Below are 25,107 nucleotides of genomic sequence, written 5' to 3'. Positions count from 1 at the left end.
CTGGACCACCAGGGAAGTGCCAGGACTCAGCTTCCTGAGGGCTGCTGGCTGAGGCTGCCCTTGGCCCATGCCCCCCGGGCCTCTCCGCAGGGCAGCTCGCAGCCTGCTGCTGGTCCTCTGGGGCAGGCACCTGACCTACAGGTGACAGTCCTCGCTGGCCTGCCACCCCCGTGAGTGCTGGTTCTAGCCTGTGCTCGAGGAGATGGGGTCTACAGGGGCGTGAGCTCCGGAGGGAGCGTGTGGGGTGGCAGTGGGGCTCCTTCTCTCAGCCCCTGCCCACTCCTTGCGGTATCACAGTTGAGAGTGTGGGGTATATCCCGATAGGCCTTTTCCTACACGTGACAACTGCACGCAACTGCACACGCATGGTCTCCTTAGCACTTTGGAGAACGGTGGTGCTGACTCATGTCTGAGCCTTTGCTGCTGCCTGGCTGTGCTGTTTGGGGCTCTTTTGGCCCATGGGCCTGGCCAGGCAGCCGGGCAAGGGTGTCTGTGCTCCAGATCGGGGAAGGGAGATGCCCCTCCACCAGTGTGAACGCTGTGAGCTGACTGGCCCCTTCCCAGTCCCCGAGGCAGCTGGGAGGCCGCGGAGGCAACCTGGCTGCTTTCAGTCTTGCCTAAAACAGTCATGAAGCACTTCCTTCAGCTCGGTTTCCCGTGGCGTGCACGTCAGGGCTGCTTGTTAGGTGCTCCCTGCGCCGCGCCGGCGGCTGAGTTTCTCTCCGACCCTGTTCATCTGCTCCACAGACTCATGACCACATGGCTGGCAAAGGCACTGAATCAGAGGTTCTGAATTTTTATGGGCTTAATGTTTCTCTAGAAAAGTTGAGTCCTTTATTTTCTCTGTAGCAACTGTCCTGTTTTCATGAGCTCACAGGACCCACCCTGTGTATTAATAGCCACTTGTGTCAGTACCACGGGCACACTCACGGTGTCTGTCAGAGGGTATAGAGCGATGTCTGCGTGGCGTGCTCGACCGTCGAGGCCCCGTGGGAGCTCTTGGGCGGTGGCCAGATCTGCGCCCTGCGGTGAGAGGCAGGCCAGGTGTCCCTGAGACGAACCGACTTCGAGTCCAGCGCCTCAGCGGACCCGCCACAGGAGCCGCTCTGACCGTGCGGCAGGCTGGCCCTGAAGGCAGCTCTTCGCCCCCGTCTTTGCAGAGGCAGTCCAACGCTTCTCAGACGCTCTGCGACATCGTCAGGCTGGGCAGGGAGCAGGGCAGCCAGCTGCAGGAGGCTCCAGAGCCAGACCCCCTCCTCACGGTGCTGGAGTCGTGAGTGTGGCCCGCGGCGCTGGGGGGCCTGGGCTGGGGGCCAGGGACCCCGCCACCTCCTCTGATCGTTTCTGAGGAACTCGCCCCGATCCAGAGTTAACTTGATGGGCCTCTTTCTCACGGGAGGTGTCTCCTGGCAGGTTCAGAGAGTGCGGGCCCCCGGGGCAGCCGTGTCCTAAAAACCCTGGGTGCGTGGCCTGAGCCCCGAGCGGGGCCTCTCCGGGATTCAGGGCGCTGCTCCTTCGGCGGGGGTGGGGGCGGGGTCTGTGCATCCCCCTGCCAGGCGGTGACCTTGCGCGTGTCTGACAGGCAGGACTGCGTGGAACGGCTGCTGAGGAACATGTTTGACGGAGCCCAGACCGAGCTCTGCCTCGTCAGCGGGACCCAGGTGTTGCTGACCTTGCTTGAGCCCCGGCGGGCGGGGTGAGTGTCCCCCGGGAGGGAGGGTGCTGCCACTTCAGTGACGCGAGGCCCAGGGGCGTGGCCGGGGGTGCTGTGTGTGCTTTTAATGTTTCTAACAATGCAGGTGATCGTGGGGATGGACTCTCCTTGTTGAAAAGATAAACTTTATGGCTGTAAAGTCCCCTTTGACCTTTGCCATCAATCACATTCCCACCTCAGCCCAAAGGCACCCCCTGTCGCCAGTTTGCAAAGTGTTTGTAGACGTGTGTGCAGAATCGGCATGGCCAGTGGGCCCCAAGGACTGTCCCGATGAGTACCCCCAGCACGTGTGTGTGTGTGTATATGTATGTATGTGTGTTTATATGTGTGTATATGTACGTGTGTTTGCGTGTGCACTTCTGTCTGCTCTGTCCTGTCACATGCCGTGCTGGTGGTCTGATTCCCAAGAAGACTGCAGTTCCCTCGTGTCCTCGCTCTGGAAGGAGCTTCGCTGTAGCCCCCAGCACTGATAGCCTGTGCTGTTTTTTTAAAGAAAAAGAACAACCAGAAAATAACAAGAAATTGACTTAATCTCAATGGTGAGATTATTAGCAGTTTCTTTCTCTCACTCTGGTACCCAATACATGTTTATTAGTTTATTACCTAAAAACAGAATTATGATGTTACCATCGTTTTCTCTAGTTAGAAACCAGAATATTGCTTATTCATCTTTATGAGCCCAGGAAGGCTGGGCCCTTCCCGCAGGAAGTGGGGACTCTGGTGAGGGCCTCGCCTGCGATGCAGGGACAGCATGACAATGCAGAAAACAGATGATCCAGTTCATTCTCTTTGCTTTTTTATCTTTTTATGTGGCCTTTTTTATCCTTTTATGGCCAGTCCTGTCTGTTTCTCAGCCGAGGAGCGGGGTCGACAGTGAAGGTTTTCAAGGTGGGAGGAGGGAACAGAGCTGGTTCGGGGGTGTGACGCCCACAGCCCGTCAGGGCCATCACCTGGGCACGGCCCCCACCCCCATACGGTCAGCAGCCTCCCTGGAGACGACAGGTGGGCACGTCGGTAGGGGGTGTGGTGTGATGGGACCAGTGTCCCTGTGTCCAGCTGCCTCTGGTCCACAGGATGGAGGGCTTGCTGGACTCCTGCTCTCAGGGACTGGACAGGCTGTGTGCCGTCAGCTCCGGCGTCCTGCGCGGCATCGAGCCTCGGCTGAAGGACTTCCACCAGCTTCTGCTCAGCCCGCCAAAGGTAAGTGCCCTGAGCAAAGGTCGGGGGCTCTGGAGACCTCGTGGGCTGGGTCGCTTGCAAGGCAAGGACCCCACTCGCCGCCCAGGATGACAAGCGCACTCAGACCGCATCTGCCGAGTGTCCATCTTCTCTTTGGAGAGTTGGATGGTTCGCCACCCCCCCTGGCAACTCCTGCCTTCTGACGGGGGGTGGTCCGAGAGCCCGAGTGCCTCTTGAGTTGGGGGCACCCAGCCAAGGGGTCAGGGGGTCCCAGGGGAGACCCTTTGCTCAGCTGAGCAGCGGTGGTCATGGTGAGGAAGACCCAGTCCCTCTCCACCTCAGTGCCCCAGGCACAGCCCCTTCGCCTCTCCTGGTGCCTCTCTTTGGCACCCGCCGTGGTCTACCATACTGTTTCTTACATTTATCAGTTTGCTTGTGGTCTCCCTTCCCCACTAGAAAGGAGGACTCATGAAGTCAGGGATTCTGGAACATTCTAATGAAAAGGTAGATGCACTGTGCTCCGTGTGTGGGATCACCTCGTCTCACGAGGCCAGCCTTTTCGTCAGTCTCCTCTGTCTTACATGCGGAGGTCACATCCCTTCGGCTGGCAGGCTGAGACCAGAGTGCCCTAGGCACCCAGGAGCAGCGGCCCACCCTCACTCAGTCTTGTGAGCCCTGAGGGGAGCGGTGGGGCTCTTAACCCGACTGACCCCTTGTTTCCTCCTGCAGACCACGTTGCCTTGAGGACCCCTCCCCGGCTGGGCCACATCATGCAGCAGCGGCCCTGGCCCTTCGACCAGGGTCAGGTCAAAGAGAAGCCCACACGTGGGTGGTGATCACACTGGTCACAAGGCTCTAACTGGGCAGTCCTTTTGTGTTTGCAGAAAGCGGCGATCCTGACCACCATTGGCGTGCTAGAGGAGCCCCTGGGTAACGCCCGCCTGCACGGAGCTCGCCTCGTGGCCGCCCTGCTGCACACGAACACGCCCAGCATCAACCAGGAGCTCTGCCGGCTCAACACCATGGGCCTGCTGCTGGTGAGCGGACACCTGCACAGCCTGGGGCCTCGGGGCTGGACAGCCAGACCTCAGCATCCAGGTGAAGGCCTGCCCGAAGGGAGGCTCTGGTTCGGTCCTGGGACAGGCACAGTCTGTGCAGAGACCGCATCCTGCCCCCCAGGCTTGACGCCAGGTCGCTGGTGAGGTGCACTGAGCGACGCTGGGACCCGCCTCCGTGTAGGCTCATACGGGGCTGCCCTGGAAGCAGAGGGAGCGGGTAATATGGTCCCTCCCCTTTCTGATTTCTGCCTTAATAGAGAACTTAGTAGCTCTTCAGCCTAAAACGCCCTAAAGAGCTGCTCCTCATCCCCACAGTAAAGGCAGAGCCTGTGGGGAGCTCCTCTGGTGAGCACGCCCTGGGCGTCTGAGGGAGGGTCTGCAGGCAGTGACCACAGGGCGGTGCTGACAGGGAGGGGACCTCGCCCAAGCTGTACAGCCGGCTGATGCATCCCCAGCCTTCTCCTCAGCCTTGCCCTTGGGCCTCTGCTCCCAGGAAGCTGAAATATCCTTAAATTTAAATCTCAATCCCAGGAGGAGCTGCCTTGGACCTGGGCCTGAAGGACTGCCTGCCTCAGGCGTCCTTCCAGCGTTTGGGAGTCACTGGGCTCTGCTATGACTGTAGAGCCTGGATGTGGGTCAGAGGGCGACTAGGAAAGACCTCACTCATTTCCTTTCCTCTCCTCCGAGAAAGTTCTCTCTCTCCCACTCCCCCTTTCTACTTTTCATTTATTGTGGCAAAATATATTAACATGAAACACACCATTTGAATAACTTTCAAGCATATGGTTCAACGTTCACGTTGTTGTATAACCATTACCACTATTTCCAGGACTTTCTCATCTTCTCCAGCTCTGAGCATTAAACACTCGGTCCTCATCCCCCCGCCAGTCCCCAGCCCTGGCACCCACCCTTCTACTTTCTATCCCTATGGATCCGACTATTACAGGGATTCCTATGTAAGTGGAATCAAACAGTATTTGGCCTTTTCTGTCTGGCTTATTTCACTTAGTATAATGTTCATCCATGTGGTAGCACGTGTCGCAGTTTCTTTCCTTTTTAAGGCTGAATGATATTTCATTGTATGGGTATACTACGTTTTGCTTATCCATTCATACATTGGTGGACAGTGGGTTGCTTCCACATTTTGGCTATTTTTAGTAATGCTGCTATAAACATGGATGTACAAATATCTATTTCAGCCCCTGCTTTCACTTCTTCTGACTACATACCTAGAAGTGGAATTGATGGGTCATATAGTAATTCTATGTTCAACTTTTTGAAGCACCCACACACTGTTTTCCCCAGTGGGTACACTGTTTTACATTCGCACCAGCAATGTATGAGGGTTCCAAATTCTTCACTAACACGTGTTTTCCATTTTTTTGATAATAGCCATCCAGATGGGTTTGAGGTGGTATCTCACTGTGTTTTGATTTGCGTTTCCTTAATGATTAGTGATGCCGAGCATTTTTTCATGTGCTTTTGCTGGCCATTTGTGTATCTTCTTTGGAGAACTGTCTGTTCAAGCCCTCTGCCCATTTTTGAATTGGGTTCTTTGTTTTTTTGTTGTTGCTGAATTGAAGGAGTTCTTTATATATTCTGGATATTAAGCACTTAGATACATGATTTGCAAATATTTTCTCCCATTCTGTGAGTTGTCTTTTTACTCCCTTGATGGTGTCCTCTGACGCACAAAAGGTTTTCATTTTGATGAAGTCCAGTTTATCTGTTTTTTTCAATTAATTATTTTATTTATTTTTGGCTGCCTTGGGTCTTTGTTGCTGTGCGTGGGCTTTCTCTAGTAGCAGTGAGTGGGGGGCTGCTCTTCGTTGTGGTACATGGGCTTCTCATTGTGGTGGCTTCTCTTGTTGTGGAGCACAGGCTCTAGGCATGCAGGCTTCAGTAGTTGTGGCTCGTGGGCTCTAGAGCGCAGGCTCAGTAGTTGTGGCTCATGGACTTAGTTGCTCTGCGGCATGTGGGATCTTCCCGGACCAGGGCTCAAACCCTTGTCCCCTGCATTGGCAGGCGGATTCTTAACCACTGCGCCACCAGGGAAGTCGCAAGTTTATCTGTTTTTTTCTTTTGTTGCTTGTGCATTTGGTGTCATACCTATACCTAAGAAATCATTGCCAAATCCACTGTCACGCAGCTTTCCCCCTGTGTTTTCTTCTAAGTACTTTATAGTTTTAGCTCTTTCAGGTCTTTGGTCCATTTTGAGTTTGTATATGTATGCAGTGTAAGATAAGTGTCCAACTTCATTCTTTTGCATGTGGATATCACAGCACCATTTGTTTTGTTTCGTTTTTTGAATGTAAGTTTCATGTGTAGGTTATATTTCTACTTCTTTATACCCTATTGCATGCTCACCACCAAAGATTTAGTTTCCATCTGTCACCATACAGCTGATCCCCTTTACCCATTTCGTCCTCCTCCCTACCCCACCCCTTACCACTGGTAACCACTACTCTGTATCTACATGTTTGTTTTTGTTTGGTTTGTTTCTTTTGTTTGTTTTTCATTGATGAAATTATACGGTATTTGTCTTTCTCCATCTGACCTACTTCATTTAGCATAATACCCTGTAGGTCCATCCATGTTGCTGCAAATGGCATTATATCATTCTTTTTTATGGCTGAGTGATACTCCATTGTATATATGTACCACATCTCCTTTATCCATTCATCTGTTTATGGACATTTAGGTCATTTCCATATCTTGGTTATTGTAAATAATTCTGCAGTGAACATGGAGGGGCATATATCTTTTCAAATTAGTGTTTTTGTATTCTCTGGGTAAATACTCAGGAATGGAATTGTTGGATCATATGATTGTTCTATTTTTAATTTTTTGAGGAACGTCCACACTGTGTTCCACAGTGGTTGCACCAGTTTACATTCCCACCACCAGTGCACATTCCCACCACCAGTGCACAAGGTCCTCTCTTCTCCCCATCCTCGCCAACACTTGGTATTTCTTTCAGCACCTTTTGTTGAAAACACCATCCTTTTCCCACTGAATGGTCTTGGCACCCTTGTTGAAAATAAATTGACCACATGTGTGAAGATTTAGTTCTTTGGATTGTTTATCGTTAGTGGGAAAAAATGCAACAGAGTTTTGTGTGTTGATCGTGTATACTGGAACCTCGCTGAATTTGTTTATTAGCTCTAACAGTTTATGTGGAATTTGTACAATTTTCTGTATATAAGATTGTATCATCTGTGAACAGAGATAATTTTATTTCTTCCTTTTCAATTTAGATGCCTTTTATTTTTATTTAGTTTTAATATTTTTTCATTTTTAATTTTATTTTTATAAGCAGATTCTTATTAGTTATCCATTTTATACACATCAGTGTATACATGTCAATCCCAACCTCACAATTCATCCCACCCCCACACCCACGCCCCGCCGCTTTCCCCACTTGGTGTCCATACGCTTGTTCTCTACATCTGTGTCTCTATTTCTGCCCTGCAAACTGGTTCCTCTGTACCATTTTTCTAGGTTCCACATATATGCATTAATATACAATATTTGTTTTTCTGTTTCTGACTTACTTCACTCTCTATGACAGTCTCTAGATTCATCCATGTCTCTGCAAAGGACCCAGCTTCGTTCCTTTTTATGGCTGAGTAATATTCCATTGAATATATGTACCACATCTTCTTTATCCATTCGTCTGTCAACGGGCATTTAGGTTGCTTCCGTGACCTGGCAATTGTAAATAGTGCTGCAGTGAACATTGGGGTGCATGTGTCTTTTTGAATTATGGTTTTCTCAGGGTATATGCCCAGTAGTGGGATTGCTGGGTCATATGGTAATCCTGTTTTTAGTTTTTTAAGGAACCTCCATACTGTTCTCCATAGTGGCTGTATCAATTTACATTCCCACCAACAGTGGAAGAGGGTTCCCTTTTCTCCACACCCTCTCCAGCATTGGTTGTTTGTAGATTTTCTGATGATGCCTGTTCCAACTGGTGTGAGGTGATACCTCATTGTAGTTTTGATTTGCATTTCTCTAATAATTAGTGATGTTGAGCAGCTTTTCATGTGCTTCTTGGCCATCTGTATGTCCTCTTTGGAGAAATGTCTATTTAGGTCTTCTGCCCATTTTTGGATTGGGTTCTTTGTTATTTTAATATTGAGCTGCATAAGCTGTTTATATATTTTGGAGATTAACCTTTGGTCCGTTGATTCGTTTGCAAATATTTTCTCCCATTCTGAGGGTTGTTTTTTCGTCTTGTTTGTAGTTTCCTTTGCTTTGCAAAAGCTTTTAAGTTTCGTTAGGTCCCATTTGTTTATTTTTGTTTTTATTTCCATTACTCTAGGAGGTGGATCAAGAAAGATCTTGCTGTAATTTATGTTAAAGTGTTCTTCCTATGTTTCCCTCTTAGAGTTTTATAGTGTCCGGTCTTACATTTAGGTCTCTAATCCATTTTGAGTTTATTTTTGTGTATGGTGTTAGGGAGTGTACTAATTTCAGTCTTTTACATGTAGTTTCCAGTTTTGCCAGCACCACTTATTGAAGAGACTGTCTTTTCTCCATTGTATATCCTTTCCTCCTTTGTCATAGGTTAGTTGACCATAGGTGTGTGGGTTTATCTCTGGGCTTTCTATCCTGTTCCATTGATCTGTATTTCTGTTTTTGTGCCAGTACCACACTGTCTTGATTACTGTAGCTTTGTAGTATAGTCTGAAGTCAGGGAGTCTGATTCCTCTGCTCCATTTTTTTCCCTCAAGACTGCTTTGGCTATTCGGGGTCTTTTGTGTCTCCATACAAATTTTAAGACTTTTTGTTCTAGTTCCATAAAAAATGCCATTGGTAATTTGATAGGGATTGCATTGAATCTGTAGACTGCTTTGGGTAGTATGGTCATTTTCACAGTATTGATTCTTCCAATCCAAGAACATGGTATATCTCTCCATCAGTTAGTGTCATCTTTGATTTCTTTCACCATTGTCTTATAGTTTTCTGAGTACAGGTCTTTTACCTCCTCACATAGGTTTATTCCTAGGTATTTTATTCTTTTTGTTGCAGTGGTGAATGGGATTGTTCCTTAATTTCTCTTTCTGATCTTTTGTTGTTAGTGTATAGGGATGCAAGAGATTTCTGTGCATTAATTTTGTATCTTGCAACTTTACCCAATTCATTGATTAGCTCTAGTAGTTTTCTGGTGGCATCTTTAGGATTCTGTATGTATAGCATCATGTCATCTGCAAACAGTGACAGTTTTACTTCTTCTTTCTAATTTGCATTCCTTTTCTTTTTCTTCTCTGATTGCCATGGCTAGGACTTCCAAAACTATGTTGAGTAATAGTGGTGAGAGTGGACATCCTTGTCTTGTTCCTGATCTTAGAGGAAATGCTTTCAGTTTTTCACCATTGAGAATGACTTTTGCTGTGGGGGTTTGTCGTGTGTGGCCTTTATTATGTTGAGGTAGGTTCCCTCTCTGCCCACTTTCTGGAGAGTTTTTATCATAAATGGGTGTTGAATTTTGTCAAAGCTTTTTCTGCATCTGTTGAGATGATCATATGCTTTTTATTCTTCAGTTTGTTAATATGGTGTATCACATTGATTAAGTGCGTATATTGAAGAATCCTTGCATCCCTGGGATAAATCCCACTTGATCATGGTGTATGATCCTTTTTTTTTTTTTTTTTTTTTTTTTTTTTTTTTTTTTGCGGTATGCGGGCCTCTCACTGTTGTGGCCTCTCCCGTTGCGGAGCACAGGCTCCGGATGCGCAGGCTCAGCGGCCATGGCTCACGGGCCCAGCCGCTCCGCGGCACATGGGATCCTCCCGGACCGGGGCACGAACCCGTATCCCCTGCATCGGCAGGCGGACTCTCAACCACTGCGCCACCAGGGAGGCCCAATGATCCTTTTAATGTGTGGTTGGATTCTGTTTGCTAGTATTTTGTTGAGGAGTTTTGCGTCTATATTCATCAGTGATATTGGTCTGTAATTTTCTTTTTTTGTAGTATCTTTGTCTGGTTTTGGTATCAGGGTGATGGTGGCCTCATAGAATGAGTTTGGGAGTGTTCCTTCCTTTGCAGTTTTTTTGGAACAGTTTGAGAAGGATGGGTGTTAGCTCCTCTCTGAATGTTTGATAGAATTTACCTGTGAAGCCATCTGGTCCTGGACTTTTGTTTGTTGGAAGATTTTAAATCACAGTTTCAATTTCACTACTTGAAACTGAAAGTAATTCTGTTCATATTTTCTATTTCTTCCTGGTTCAGTCTTGGAAGGTTATACCTTTCTAAGAATTTGTCAGTTTCTTCCAGGTTGTCCATTTTACTGGCATAGAGTTGCTTGTAGTAGTCTCTGAGGATGCTTTGTATTTCTGCGGTGTCCGTTGTAACTTCTCCTTTTTCATTTCTAATTTTATTGATTTGAGTCCTCTATCTCTTTTTCTTGATCAGTCTGGCTAAAGGTTTATTAATTCTGTTTATCTTCTCAAAGAACCAGCTTTTAGTTTTATTGATCTTTACTATTGTTTTCCTTGTTTCTATTTCTTTTATTTCTGCTCTGATCTTTATGATTGCTTTCCTTCTACCAACTTTGGATTTTGTTTGTTCTTCTTTCTCTAGTTCTTTTAGGTGTAAGGTTAGATTGTTTATTTGAGATTTTTCTTGTTTCTTGAGGTAGGCTTGTATTGCTATAAACTTCCCTCTTAGAACTGTTTTTGCTGCATCCCATAGGATTTGGATCGTGATGTTTTCATTGTAATTTGTCTCTAGGTATTTTTTATTTCCTTTCTGATTTCTTCAGTGATCTCTTGGTTATTTAGTAACGTGTTGTTTAACCTCAATGTGTTTGTGTTTTTTACGTTTTTTTCCCTGTAATTCATGTCTAATCTTTATAGTGTTGTGGCCGGAAAAGATGCTTGATATGATTTCAGTTTTCTTAAATTTACTGAGGCTTGATTTCTGACCCAAGATGTGATCTATCCTGGAGAATGTTCCGTGTGCACTTGAGAAGAAAGTGTGATCTGCTGTTTTTGGGTGGAATGTCCTATAAATATCAATTAAATCTATCTGGTCTGTTGTGTCATTTAAAGCTTGTGTTTCCCTGTTAATTTTCTGTCTGGATGATCTGTCCATTGGTGTAAGTGAGGTGTTAAAGTCCCCCACTGTTACCGTGTTACCGTCGATTTCCTCTTTTACAGCTGTTAGCAGTTTCCTTACGTATTTAGGTGCTCCTGTGTTGGGTGCATATATATTTATAATTGTTATATTCTCTCCTTGGATTGATCCCTTGATCATTATGTGGTGTCCTTCCTTGTCTCTTGTACCATTCTTTATTTTAAAGTCTGTTTTATCTGATATGAGTATTACTACTCCAGCTTTCTTTTGATTTCCATTTGCATGGGATATCTTTTTCCATCCCCTCACTTTCAGTCTGTATGTGTCTCAAGGTCTGAAGTGGGTCTCTTGTAGACAGCATATATATGGGTCTTGTTTTTGTATGCATTCAGCAAGCCTGTGTCTTTTGGTTGGAGCATTTAATCCATTCACGTTTAAGGTACTTATCGATATGTATGTTCCTATTACCATTTTCTTAATTGTTCTGGGTTTGTTTTTGTAGGTCCTTTTCTTGTCTTGTGTTTCCCACTTACAGCAGTTCCTTTATCATTTGTTGTAGAACTGGTTGGTGGTGCTGAATTCTCTTAGCTTTTGCTTTTCTGTAAAGCTTTTGATTTCTCCATCGAATCTGAATGAGATCCTTGCCAGGTAATCTTGATTGTAGGTTCTTCCCTTTCATCACTTTAAATATATCGTGCCACTCCCTTCTGGCTTTTAGAGCTTCTAAAAAAAAATCAGCTGTTAACAGCTGAGAAATCAGCTGTTAACCTTATGGGAGTTCCCTTGTATGTTATTTGTTGTTTTTCCCTTGTTGCTTTCAACAATTTTTCTTTGTCTTTAATTTTTGCCAATTTGATTACTGTGTGTCTCGGAGTGTTTCTCCTTGTGTTTATCCTGTATGGGACTCTCTGCGCTTCCTGGACTTGGGTGGCTATTTCCTTTCCCATGTTAGGGAAGTTTTTGACTAAAATCCTTTCAGATATTTTCTTGGGTCCTTTCTCTCTCTCTTCTCCTTCTGGGACCCCTATAATGCGAATGTTGTTGTGTTTAATGTTGTCCCAGAGGTCTCTTAGGCTGTCTTCATTTCTTTTCATTCTTTTTTCTTTATTCTGTTCCACGGCAGTGAATTCCACCATTCTGTCTTCCAGCTCAGTTATCCGTTTTTCTGCCTCAGTTATTCTGCTATTGATTCCTTCTAGTGTAGTTTTCATTTCAGTTATTGTGTTGTTCATCTGTTTGTTTGTTCTTTAGTTCTTCTGGGTCTTTGTTAAACATTTCTTGCATCTTCTTGATCTTTGCCTCCATTCTTTTTCTGAGGTCCTGGATCATCTTCACTGTCATTATTCTGAATTCTTTTTCTGGAAGGTTGCCTATCTCCACTTCATTTAGTTGTTTTTCTGGGGTTTTATCTTGTTCCTTCCTCTGGTACAAAGTCATCTGCCTTTTCATTTTGTCTTTCTGTGAATGTGGTTTTTGTTCACAGGCTGCAGAATTGTAGTCCTTCTTGCTTCTGCTGTCTGCCCACTGGAGGATGAGGCTATCTAAGAGGATTGTGCAAGCTTCCTGCTGGAGGGACTGGTGGTGGGTAGAGCTGGCTGTTGCTCTGGTGGGCAGAGCTCATTAAAACTTTAATCCACTTGTCTGCTGATGGGTGGGGCTGGGTTCCCTCCCTGTTGGTTGTTTGGCTTGACCCAGCACTGGAGCCTACCCGGGCTCTTTGGTGGGGCTAATGGACTCTGGGAGGTCTCATGCCAAGGAGTACTTCCCAGAACTTCTGCTGCCAGTGTCCTTGTCCCCCACAGTGAGCCACAACCACCCCTACCTCTGCAGGAGACCCTCCAACACTAGCAGGTAGGTCTGATTCAGTCTCCCCTTGGGTCACTGCTCCTTCCCCTGGGTCCCAATGGGCACACTACTTTGTGTGTGCCCTCCAAGAGTGAAGTCTCTGTTTCTCCCAGTCCTGTTGAAGTCCTGCAGTCAAATCCCACTAGCCTTGAAAGTCTGATTCTCTAGGAATTCCTCCTCCCGTTGCCGGACCCCCACGTTGGGAAGCCTGATGTGGGGCTCAGAACCTTCACACCAGTGGGTGGACTTCTATGGCATAAGTGTTCTCCAGTCTGTGAGTCACTCACCCAGCAGTTATGGGATGTGATTTTACTGTGATTGAGCCCCTCCTACCATCTCATTGTGGCTTCTCCTTTGTCTTTGGATGTGGGGTATCTTTTTTTGGTGAGCTTCATTGTCTTCCTGTCGATGATTGTTCAGCAGTTGTGATTCTGGTGTTCTCGCAAGAGGGAGTGAGCGCACGTCCTTCTGCTCTGCCATCTTGAACCAATCTCTGCGGTGGCTTCTCTTGTTGTTTTGATGCCTTTTAGTTCTTTTTATTGCCTAATTGCCCTTGCTAGAACTTCGAGTGCAGTGCTGAATACAAGTGGCAAAAGGGGCATCCTTTCTTTGTTTTTGGTCTTAGAGGAAAAGCTTTCAGTCTCTCACCACTGAATATGATGTTTGCTGTGCTCTCGTCATAGATGCCCTTCACCATGTTGAGGAAGTTTCCTTTATTCCTAGTTTATTAAGTGTTTTTATCAAGAAAATGTGTTGAATTTTGTCAAATGATTTTTCAGTATCAGTTGAGATGACTGTGGTTTTTTTCCTTCATTCTTCTAATGTGGTGTATTACATTGAAGGATTTTCATATGTTGAACCATCCTTGCGTTCTGGGAAGAAATCCCACTTGGTCATAGTGTATAATTTTCTTTTAATATGCTGCTGAATTCAGTTTGTTAGTATTTTGTGGAGAATTTTTGCATCAGTGTTCTTAAGGGATGTTGGTCTGTAATTTTCTTTTCTTGTGATGTTTTTGGTGTCAGGGCAGTGCTGGCCTCACAGACTGAATTTGGTAGAAAGTGCTCCCTTTAGTTTTTTGGGGAGACTTTGAGAAGGATTGGTGTTGTTAATTCTTCTTTAAATGTTTGGTAGAATTCCAGTGAAGCCATCTGGTATGGGCTTTTCTTTATTGGGAGGTGGGTCTGACTGTTGAAGACGAGGCAGCGTGGATGAAGCCACCTCCAGTGTCACCCAAAGTCACACAGGCAGAGAAGGTGAAGCCGAGACTGGAGACTGTGTTTCTGTGGGGAGGAGAGCTGTGTCAGGCAGACGGGCCTCCTTTCTTATCCAACTCCCCACTCCCTGGTGGGAAAGAAGGGTCCAGACTTATATCCTGGGCTGGAGTCTACACCCCTTTCCCCAGCCCTGTCTCCCCATCCTGCGCACCCCGCTTCCTTCCGTGTAGGCAGCAGACGGTGTGGGGTGCAGGCAGCTGTGGCCCCTGCTGGGTGTGAGGTGGCCATGTGGACGTGGCAGGTGTGCCTGTCTCGCCTCCCTGCTGGTGCCGCCCTGCTCGCCTCAGGGGCAGGTCTGGAAAAGGCCGTGGGAGAGGGGATGCAGCTGCCCATTCAGCCTCCTCAGGGGCATCCGCCTGGGAGCTTCTGTTTGGGCCCCTTGGGGCTCCCTTGGGGAGTGTCCACGTGTGCACCTCCTGATTTCATGGCCCTCCTGGATAGGATCCCCAGGGGTCGGAGAATTGAATACACTTCCAGTAACTTGTGGGTCAAAGATAAAATCATAAAGGAAAGACGATAAAAATACTACATGGCAAAATGTGTAGAGTGTAGCTGCGGTGGATTTTACAGGGAGACGTACAGCCTTGTCAAGATGCACTGGAGAAGGAGGGAGGTTGAGGGTCTGCGGGTGAAGCTTGTAACCTAGGACAGAGGATAAAGAAACCACAGGAAGCGGCCACACAAGCAGAGATTACGGAGCTGGATGGAGATGGAAGGCCCGTGGCCGCCCGGATGTCAGGATACAGCATGGGGAGGTGTGCAGGGCAGCAGGGCCCCTCACGTTCGGCCTGCAGGACACGGGGCTTCCCTCACCCTCTGTCTCCCCAGGACCTGTTTGTTAAGTACGCCTGGAATAACTTCCTGCACTTCCAAGTGGAGCTGTGCATAGCCGCCATCCTGTCCCACTCTGCCCGGGAGGACAGGGCCGTGGCCAGTGGACCTGAGGGCGGGGTGGAGCCTCCGCCCTCCAGCGGGGACCCTGAGACCCCCCAGCCTGCCGCCAGCCGCCCTGAGAGCACGATGGTGACCCACGTAGGTCCCGGCAGTGTCACGCGTGTAGCTGTGTCCTGCGTGTCCTGTGTGTCACTGCGTGTGTTGCATGTCCTGTGTGTCACTGCATGTCCTGCGTGTGCTGAACCCCACCCAGACCATGTGGACACTAACGCTGCTTTGGGCCCTCGTGCGCTTTCCCCTCTAATCCTCCCGTGACGCAGGTGTGCTGCTCTCCTTTCACCCGTGAGATGGCAAATCCCAAAGAAGGGGCCCGTGTTTGCCAGGGCCTAGAGCCAGTGGAGGGGAGGGCCCCGGAGGGGTGTAGAAGAAGCCCCGTGGCTGCCCCCGGGTTGGCTCCTCCAGGCCGTGAGGGCGAGCAGCCCCGTCACGGTGTGAAGGCCGTGCCGGGAAGGTGCCAGGGGAGGAGTGAACATGTCCAGTTCTCACAAGAAGACTTTCTGGGATTTTGAGCCTCTGGAAAGTGTGGATGCTCTGCGCGGCCCGCCTCTTCCCTGACGCTTTCCTGCTCATCCGAGCACACTGTGCGGAGCCCCCCGGGGCTGCCCTTCCCGGGGCCGCGAGCAAGAGCATCCTGAGCGGCCGCGCGGGGCCTGCAGGGAGTCGGCCTTAGTGGGTGTTTGCTAAGGAAGGAAGAAGGAAGCAGCACGTGGGTGGAGCACGTGGCACAGCGGTCCCCAAGCCAAAGAGCCCACCTATGCATGCGGGGCCCTGGGGGTCTGCTCTGCCCCCCACCCCCAGGTGGCTGCAAGGCTCAGACAGGAGGGGCTTGGCAACGGGGCCCCTAGGTCTCTGGTCAGAGGCCTGGGAGAGGGTCGTGAAGGGCCGCACCTGCAGGCCTGAGCAGGACACAGCCAAGGGGGTAAATAGCCAGGAGCGGGCGGTTTCAGCGATGAGAGCCACAGGGGGTGGATGTGTGCAGCGGCCATGCAGGCCAGCGAGGGACCCTCACCCAGATAGGCCACATGCGGGGTGGGCGTGCGATTTGGGGCCCGGAACAAACATTCCAGTTACGGGAAGCTGCCTGTGTGAGGGCCTGGAAGCAAGTGAGCCCTGGGGCCGCCGGCCTTCCTCCTGGACAGAGAAGGCAGGAGAGTGGCCCGAGGGGGAGTACACGACTGGCCAGGAGACTGAGGGGAACGAGAATGTCCTGATTCGACCCCCGTCGCCACGTGGACGACCCTGAGCAGCGCCTGCCTGGGTGTCGGACGGGGACCACAGGGCTGGGCTGTAATGCTGTCACTGCCCACAGCGAACTTGGGGCTGATGTGTGCTTGCTGGCTGCTAAGCCCACTCAGTCCAGGGGTGGGTGGAGGGGAGTGTGCAGCCCTGCTGGCCCTGACCCGTGCCGCCTGTCTGCCAGCTGTTCCAGAAGTGTTGCCTGGTCCAGAGGATCCTGGAGGCCTGGGAAGCCAATGACCACACACAGTAAGGACCACTGGGGCTCGGCGTGGTGCTCCAGGGCTGCCATGGAGGGTTTGTTTTCAAGGAAGGGTCCCACCGCTGTGGGAGCAGCTGCAGTGCTGCTGGCTGGGCCGGGGCGCCGGGCAGGGTAACGCGGCCTGGGCTGTGGTCCTGGTCCTGCTCCTTGCGGCCTGCACACCCCGGCCCCTGGCTCCATGGGCCCCTCACCCTCTTCCTCCCTTGCCCGTCCATTAGCAGAGACGCCAATTCTGTGCCTGCACTGTGTCCCGAATCCTCCCACGTCCCCATCCCAGCCTCCAGCCACTTCTCTTACTGAAGCTTCAAACCCTTGAAAGAGCATCCGGGCCACTTTCTGCTTCCTTCTTGCCCCATCTGCCCTCTTGTTGCGTGATAAGCTGGGATCTTTCTGAAACCAGCAGGTGGTGTCACCTGCTTGAAAGTCTTGACTGCCCAGGTCCCTGGTGTGACTGCAGGGTCCGGTGGGCAGCCCTGGCCCCCCTGTGCTCCTACTCTGCCCTGCCGGGGGCTGCTCTGGGCAGGTGGGGAGAGCTCTGCGACCACACCTAGTTCATCCCTTCTGTCCTGCTGTTACTGAACCCGGAAATCTGTGTCCGCTCCCAAGTAGCAACAAGCAAGATGGGGCCGCTCCGCCTTCCGCTGGACCCAGTGTGCATAGTGCCCAGGGAGGCCTGTGCTGAGTCTGCTCCTGTATGTTTTGCGTGTTGGTGCACATGTGTGTGCCTGTGTGAGGGGAGGGCTCACTGCTGTCACCGAGGGGTCCCTGGGCCATAGTAAGCCGTGGACGGGCATGTGAGCCTGGATCCTTGCAGGCTGCGGCCTCGGCAAAGTTCTCCTGCGACCTGGACAGCTGCTCACAGGCCTCCACCCTCAGCCCAGCTTCATGTCTGGGCCAGTTCCACCCAGTCTCTCCTGACCCCCTTCCTCTTCCGGGTGGGCCCACCGATTGAGGACCACCTTCGCTTCGTCTCTGGTTGTCGTCAGGCTCTGAAGAGAAAGAATACTGTTGAAAGCAAGCGCTGTCCACTCTGGGACCCAAGGGCTGTGTTTCTGTAACGGACGCGCCAGAGTCTCACATCTGATGCTCTTCCTACTGTGTCGGAGATCTGAAGACTTGCTGCTCTGTTGGGTCCCGTGTGGGAGAGATGAGAAGTGGGGGGAGAGCCGTGTGTTTGCGGCCTTGCGGGATGTGCAGGTGGACGGGAGCCAGGCCGCTGCCCCTGCTGCTCTGCCCGCTCCTGGGTCCTGGGTCCATCCTCGGTCTTCTCTGGGGGCTCGGGACGCGCTTGGTCAACACTCACAGCCCAAACCGGGCGCGGGTCTGCAGGCCTGTGGTCTGCGCAGAGTGAGAGCGGCGAATGCCCACCTCACTTGTAGGCGGGGAGCGGAGCGACGCGGGTGTGGAGCAGGTGCTCTGAAAGTAAGCAGCCTGCAGGCGAGGCCACGAGACAGCTTCGCAGGGCAGTGGGGCCCGCGGGGAGGAGGCTCGCAGGGAGGAGGCCGCAGAGCCGAGGACGGGCCGGGTGGCAGCACCGTGGAGGAGGGCTGGCGGCAGCCCTGATGCCACCCTCTCTTTCAGGGCAGCGGGTGGCATGAGGCGCGGGAACATGGGCCATCTCACCCGGATCGCCAACGCAGTGGTGCAGAGCCTGGAGGGGGGCCCCGTGCAGACCCAGGTCAGCGAGGTCCTCCGAGGTGAGCGCCTCCAGGCCCAGGTGTTGCTGCCCGAGGTGCCCCGCCCCTGCCCTTGGGCCCCTCTGTGGACGGGACCAGCACTGGTGCCAGACACTTGGCCCACCTTGCCACGGGGGCTGTCCTGTCAGCTGGGCCTGGGCCTGGGCGGCAGCTTCTTCTGCGCCCTGGGCCACCCGCGCCGGCCCGAACGCCTGCACTCCTGCTCCGCCGTCCGGCTCTTCTCTGAGCTCGTGGCTCATCTGGAGAGCCTGGCGAGGGGGCCTCTGTGGCCTAAGAGCGGCCTCAGGGCCTGAGCAGAGGCCACCCTGGCCAGGCCTTCTCTCCCTCATACCCCACGGGCCCCCTCGTCGTGATCCGGGGCCCCGACCGAGGGTCCGCCGCCCATGCCTCTTCCCAGCCCTCGCACATTCTGGGCGCCCAGTCTGCAGCTCCCAGGCACTGGGCTTCTGGCCTGAGCTGGGGAGAGCCCAAGGGGTCTCGGTTCAGATGGGAGAAGGCGGGCAGCTTAGAAGGGCCTGTGTGGCCTCTTGGGGAGGAGGATGCCAGACCAGCCCGAGCAGCACGTGCTAGGGTGACAGGAGGGGCATGCGCTTGGGGTGGCCTGAGGGTGATGGACAGTGACGACCCACAGAGGCTGGGACCCTGAGGGCACTTGGGGGCTTGTGCTGGTTTCACAGCCAAGACAGTTTGTCCCCCGCACTGTGGGGGGCGCCTGAGGACAGGGCTGGCCAGCGGGGAGGGGGACGCGTGTGCTCAGTGAACAGCAAACGGGAGTGAGCACCGTCTGAGGGGCCCCTGAGTGCTGTGTGTGTTGTTGGGGTGGAGTGATCCCCATCCCTTCTGGGGGCCGTGGTGCCCTGAGCCCGGGGCAGGCAGGGGAGGTGCTGGGTTTGTCCCTGTCCTGGGCTGGGGAAGCTGCCCCGCAGATGTCCAGTTGGTCATGCAGTGGGCATGCCCTCCACGGCCCCCCGCCTGTGCCCTTGCCTAGTTGCCCCCATGGTGACCTTGGCCGTGGCCCCCTGTGGTCCCGGGGCAGCTGTGAGCCAGGAGGCTCAGGGGGGCGGGGCCCTCTGACATGAGCGGGGTGCTCTCGGTCGGTGGTATCTGGGCTGGGGTCCGGCCCCCAGCCCATGGGCACCTGTGTCGAGCGTGTGCACCCAGGACGGCCCGGTGTGGGGTTGGGGGCGAGCGTGAAGCTCTCTCTTTCTGGACTGTGAATGTCTCTGGGCCCCAACCTCCCCAGAAAAACAGACACACCCAGGCCTGCTGGGTTGGGCCTGTGAGGCCAAGAGGGACGTGACTGTGCCCCGTGGTTCCTGTGTCCCCGGGGCTCCCCGGTCGGCCTGTGAGCCCTCGCGGGACCAGGATGCAGCTGCTGGCTCCATCCCAAGGGCTCACCAGGCAGCCTTCCCCGCAGGGCTCCCCTCGGATTGCCGTGGGCGCTGGGAGAGCTTTGTGGAGGAGACGCTGATGGAGGCCAACCGTAGGAACGCGGTGGACCTGGTGAGCAGGCCCCAGGCCAGCCAAGGGTGGGGGGCCCTCGTGGCCCTCTGGGCAGAGCGCTGTCCTCCCCCTGGTCCCTGCCCGACCTGGGCTCGTGGGACTCCTGGTGCCTGAGGCCTGGTGCGCCCTGCACAGGGAGGGTGGGTCGGCACGGCCCCGGACGCCGTCTCATGCCCGCCCACCCTGGCCGTTGCAGGTTAGCACCCACCATCTCCACCCCTCGAGTGAGGACGAGGACATGGAGGGCGTTTTCCCTAATGAGCTGTCCCTTCAGCAGGTGCGTGAGGCCGGGCCCCCTCATCCCCACATTCTGGGCAGCGCTTAGGCCTCAAGAGGGGCCTGCACGCGTCACCAGAGCCTCGGGCGGGACCGGGGGAGGTGCTCATCCCCCCGCTTCTGCAGGGGGTGCAGCCTCACCCTCCTCTACTTAGGGGGTGCCCCCAGGGCCACTTGACATTGATGAGACCCTTGGGGACGTGGTGGGCGAATGGAAAGTCAGAGTCACAGGCTGTTTGGACGTGGCTGCCTGTGGGTGCCCAGCCGAGAGGGCAGGGCCTGGGAGAAGCCACTGAAGTACCAGGGGGTTTCCTGAGAGCGGCCACGGTCCTGTCGCCCAGGCTTTCTCCGAGTACCAGGTCCAGCAGATGACGGCCACCTTCGTGGACCAGTTTGGCTTCAGCGACGAGGAGTTTGCTGAGCAGGACGACAGCGTCAAGTGAGCCCAGTGGGACGTGCCCACCTGCCCCACCCTCGTGCCTTTGGGAGGGAGCTGGGCTCTGCTCCGTGTGACCAGGTCCCTGGCCTGTGGCTCAGCCCTGCTGGCCTTCGGGGCCATCACACCACTTCCTCAGCTGGAAGCCACATGTGACCCCACGGCCTGGAGACACCCTCTGGGGAGGCAGAGCAGCTGGGTGGGAGTCACCCCTGGCCGCCCATCCAGAGGTGGGAGGGGAGCCCGTGCACCCACCGGGCTTGGCCTGCAGCCCTGGCCCCCGCCCCTGCCTTTGCCTCCCTTGGTGGGACTTGACGGCGTCCCTGTTGTCCTCGCAGCGCCCCATTTGACAGGATCGCGGAGATCAACTTCAGCGTCGACGCTGACGAGGACAGCGTGAGTCCCGTGGGTGCCCTTGGGGGTGGCCGGGCGTGGGGGGCCACGTGGCCCACATGTGCTCTCCTGCAGCCCGGTGCCGCTCTGTTTGAGGCCTGCTGCAGTGACCACATCCAGCCCTTTGACGAGGACGACGACCTCTGGGAGGACGGGGAGACACACTGTGTGGCCCGCGTGACCAGAGCCAGGTGGGCCTGGTGGGCCAGGTGGACCTGGGCGCCACACGGCACCAGCCCTGTTTCAGCCGTGCTGTGGCGCCCTGGGCGGGCGGGAAGGGCTGCTCTGACCGTGGGTCTCCCCCCAGGTTCGGGGGCCCTCACACTTCAGAGAGCTGCCAGAAGGACGGCCTGGAGCGCCGAGGCCAAGGTGGGGAGGAGAGCTCGGAAGCAGACGGGGACGGGGCTCGGGCGGGCGCCCCTCAGGCTACCGTCCAGAAGGAAGGTCCTCGTGTTGAGGGTGGCTCAGAAGGTAGATGATGGGGCCACGGGGTGCGGGCCGGGCAAGGGGCTTGGGCGGGAACATGGGGGACAGAGGATTTGGTGTCCTGGCCTGTGGGCCTGTGTATGTGCGTGGCTGGGCTGCTGTGGGCCTGATGCCCACTGACCCCCCCCTGCACACACTTTCAAACACGCTCCTATGCCCTTGGTCTCCCGCCCCGTCACAGTCACTCTTGGCCACGCTGTCACGGCTAGAGGCGGGTGTCCCCCAGTACCGTGGGGGAAGGCACACCCGCACCACTGCTGTGGGGCCTCCACCGCCGGTCACGTGCTGGTCAAGGGGCCTGGACACCGCATCTCCCCCAGCAGGCGCCCCGTGGACGATGTCTGATGAGCTGGTGAATTCCACGGCCTCGGGCCTGGCCCCGGCAGTGGCGATGGACGTGGGTTCCAGTGTGTGGGCGGCCAGCGCGCCCAGCGCCTCGGCTGCAGAGGAGAGAGGCTGGGCCAGGTTCGCCGACTTCCAGCCTTTCTGCTGGTGAGGCGGGGCGGGGGCAGGGGCGGCCGCGGCTGCCTGGGGGCCGGGTCTCCTGCGCGTGGGCTGAGAGTGGGCCTTGTCTGCAGCTCTGAGTCGGGGCCCAGGTGCAGCTCCCCCGTGGACAGAGGTCACGGCGATGCCCAGGGTGGCCTGAACCGGGGCCCAGAGAGAACCCGTGAGTAGGGGCGGCCCCAGGGGCAGGGGGGCGGGAGGGGGAGGCCAAGACCTCGGGGCCGCCGTCGTGCCCTGGTGATGTTGGGGTTTGCGCCACGTGTGGGGACTGGAGTGGGTGTGTGGAGGGGTCAGGGCCCCGACTCCAGGCACAGGACGGCCAGTGAGGCCCTCGGGCTGGCCTCAGCGCACAAGTCCGACCAGCCCAAACCCGTCTGTGTTGCCAGGACCCCAGGCAGAGCCTGTCTCCCCAGGCCCGGCCGCCTTCTAGGTGTGGATCACACGTGTGCGCCGCGCCACCCCAGTGCTTGTCCTAGGACCTGGCCCTGAGCTCCCTGTCAGATGGGCTTGGAAGCCGCCGCCCAGGGTATCGGCCACACGGGGAGGGACTTGGAAGCCACAAGGCTGAGTGGTGGCCCCCTCCTGCAGGGAGAACCGTTCCTCCTCAAGTTCCTGTGAATTCACAGACGCACGTGTGCACATCACACGCACGCAGCAGTGGGTGTGGGGCACAGGCCTGTCGCCAGTTGCAGGCTGAAGTTCTCGCGTGCGCTGTACTGGTCCCTCTGTTCTCACCTGGTGTCGCTGGCTCCCTGTGTTGCAGCTGGCCCGGCCACTCTGGGTGCCTGGAACGCATGTGTTGCCAGGAAGGCGCCCCTGGTGGCCTCCAGCAGCCGTGAGGACAAGCAGAAGGTGGCTGTTGCCTCGGAGGCTGTTAGGATGGGTCCCGGTCGGGAGGTCCCCCCACCGCCTGTGTTAGTCCCCAGGTGAGGAGGACAGGCTAGGTGGGAGGCCCCCGGGTGCACATGGAGGTCTGGCTGTCCCCAGCATTCCGCTGGCCTGGCGGCAGGCCGACCCTCCTGTCCTGATGGCCCCGTGACTCCTTGGAGGCCAGCTTTGGACAGGAGGGACACCGCTTCGCCCAGGTGGAAGCTGGGGTGGCCATTGAGACAGCATGGGGCTAGCCCGCCTCAGGCCGCGTCGGAGAGAATGGCCAGGCTTTTGGGGCTCCGGGTGGGCTCTGGAGCTGCCGCTCTCCTGGGGTGGGTGCCTAGTTCCAGACTTGCGCCCACCTCAGCCGGGCACTTCGGACACACATGTCCATCACGCTGGACCAGTAGGACGGGGGTGTCTCGGGACTTCGCTTGGGGCCCTGACCTGGGTCGTCCTCCCTGCAGGCTTGGCCCGTGCACCCCACCCCTGCGCACAGGGGGAAGGTCCAGGCCTCTGGGGTCGGCTGGTGGACACATGCCTCCTGACTGGGCGGGTGGGCAGCATGAGGAACCACGTGTGGTGAAGACGGAACGGTGCAGGAGGGCTGGTGGGACGTGAGGGAGTAGGTGGTGCTGGGGTCAAGGCCTGAAGGGGCTGTGGGGGGCTGTGGGGGGCCGGGGGCCAGGCCAGACCCCCACGAGGGGACGAGGAGCAGAGACTGACAGTGTTGCTCCCGTGAGGTCCCCACCCAGTGACCCTGGAGCGTCCCTGCTGACGCTGGGGGTCCAGTCTAGCTCCCAGGACCCCAGGGCACGCCCATCCCCATTGGCGCCCTGCGCTGGGGCTCGGGCCAGTGGGCACAGCCTGGAGGGAGCAGGGTCAAGCTGCGCAGTGTGTGTCGGGGGAGGGGCGGTGCACGCGGCCGCTGTAGGGTGGGGGGCGAGCTTGACGCCTGGGCCCAGGGAAAACCTCAGCGCTGAGGTAAAGGTGCACACGCGGCTCCCAAATGGTTCGATTCCTTCTTGAAGCTTAGTCATCGAAATTCTTAAAACCTTTTCCTCTTACTAACTCCCCGTTCCCCCAAAAACCCACCCGGCTCCAAGAAGCAGTTGGTGTTCTGAAAGCAAGCCGTCTGGTTCTCGGGGCAGTCTTCGCGAGCCTTGGGCCATTGTGGGGGGACACGCGGGGCTTGTCTCCAGGCTCTGCCCTCACTGGTTCGCGAGGGTCAGTGCCAGGCTGGAGGAGATGTCACACAGCAGAAGTAGGCGCTGGGCAGGTGTGGGCTGGTGGGGGGACCGTGGGCTTGCTCTCTGGGCCCCCAGACCAGAGCTGAGTGCCAGGGCTGGGTGTCCCAAGGCCGCCTGCCTCCTGCTCTCAGCCTTCCTAGGTGTGGGCGGGAGTGTTGTGGACAGACGTGGCCTGAGAGGTGTTCCAGGGAAGGTCCCTGGGCCTGTGTGGTCCACAGAGTGGTGAGGGTTGCTGGGAGCACCTAAGGGGCATGTTCCAGACTGGGGTTGGGGTGTGGCGAGGGCCGTCGGGAGGGGGCCGAGGGGGACGGGATGCCCGGGATGAGTGCTGCTGGGAAGGAGGCTCAACGCTTTGGTGGACTGACAGATGGTCTCTGGCGTGTTTGGAACTTGGGGTGGCAGAGGGGCCTGGGCCACCCTGCAGGGTGGAGCCCCAGCGGGGGTGGTTCAGTAACCGGAGCCTGTCTGCCACGCAGGGCTGAGCGCGCCACCAGCACGCCTCCAGACCTGGCCTCCCTTGCGCCTGTGGAAGTGACCTCTGCCCCAGTCGAGGCTGTCCTCCCCGAGGCTGCCGTGGTGGCCACCACAGTACCGAGCAACGCTGGCCCCGCCCCGGCCACCCCTGCAGTCTCTCCTGTGCTGGCCGCGGCCGTCATCCCTGCAGCCCCAGCTGTCTCCACAGCGGCCACCCTGGGGACGGTGACAAAGGACAGGTGAGCAGGTCGGGCCAGGGGAGGGGCTGGGTGGGGACCCTTGCCCTGAGCGACTCCTACCCACCCCCGCAGGCAGACTGACGGGCCACCGCCCACGGGAGCCGCCTTAAATGGCCTCGTGTGATCCTGCCGCTGCCCAGCCTTGGCGCCCCAACCAAGAAAACTACCTGGTGACGCAGTTTGTCTTTTTTAATTTAACTTAATTTAATTTTAAAATAAATGCTGCATTGGTAAAGCTGGCAATTGGAACCAGTCAGACGGCCCAGCCTGCATTTCTCCTGCCTGACTCCGGGTGGGCCTTGAGGGTCCAGCCCCACACACAGCAATAAGGCCTCAGACAGGGGCTCTGCCTGTGCCACAGGCTCTGAGCCTGT

At 54.9% G+C, this 25,107-nt stretch overlaps 1 protein-coding gene across 9 annotated transcripts in view; it reads left to right on the top strand.

The window, feature by feature from the left end:
* PPP6R2 (protein phosphatase 6 regulatory subunit 2) overlaps positions 1-24,982 on the top strand; it is an 85,019-nt gene extending 60,037 nt beyond the window's left edge. For 5 of the 9 annotated variants that reach the window (XM_081247932.1, XM_081247937.1, XM_081247940.1 and 2 more), the window contains 18 exons: positions 1,161-1,273; positions 1,583-1,696; positions 2,788-2,914; positions 3,778-3,930; positions 14,982-15,185; positions 16,528-16,592; positions 18,187-18,302; positions 19,720-19,805; positions 20,002-20,082; positions 20,423-20,520; positions 20,856-20,913; positions 20,986-21,101; positions 21,218-21,381; positions 21,717-21,888; positions 21,975-22,063; positions 22,664-22,826; positions 24,497-24,733; positions 24,806-24,982. In XM_081247932.1, the coding sequence (XP_081104058.1) occupies positions 1,161-1,273; positions 1,583-1,696; positions 2,788-2,914; positions 3,778-3,930; positions 14,982-15,185; positions 16,528-16,592; positions 18,187-18,302; positions 19,720-19,805; positions 20,002-20,082; positions 20,423-20,520; positions 20,856-20,913; positions 20,986-21,101; positions 21,218-21,381; positions 21,717-21,888; positions 21,975-22,063; positions 22,664-22,826; positions 24,497-24,733; positions 24,806-24,857 (2,208 nt within the window). In that variant the 3' untranslated portion in view covers positions 24,858-24,982. The remainder of the gene's footprint in view (positions 1-1,160; positions 1,274-1,582; positions 1,697-2,787; positions 2,915-3,777; positions 3,931-14,981; positions 15,186-16,527; positions 16,593-18,186; positions 18,303-19,719; positions 19,806-20,001; positions 20,083-20,422; positions 20,521-20,855; positions 20,914-20,985; positions 21,102-21,217; positions 21,382-21,716; positions 21,889-21,974; positions 22,064-22,663; positions 22,827-24,496; positions 24,734-24,805) is intronic. The other 4 variants (XM_081247939.1, XM_081247938.1, XM_081247935.1 and 1 more) reach the window with 4 other exon arrangements.
* Positions 24,983-25,107: the final 125 nt, after the last annotated feature.

Source organism: Mesoplodon bidens (assembly GCF_964165515.1).
Source record: "Mesoplodon bidens genome assembly, chromosome: 11".
Taxonomy (NCBI): Eukaryota; Metazoa; Chordata; class Mammalia; order Artiodactyla; family Ziphiidae; genus Mesoplodon; species Mesoplodon bidens.
The sequence above is the reverse complement of the archived record's forward strand: the minus strand, read 5'-3'. Positions and strand labels throughout refer to the sequence as shown.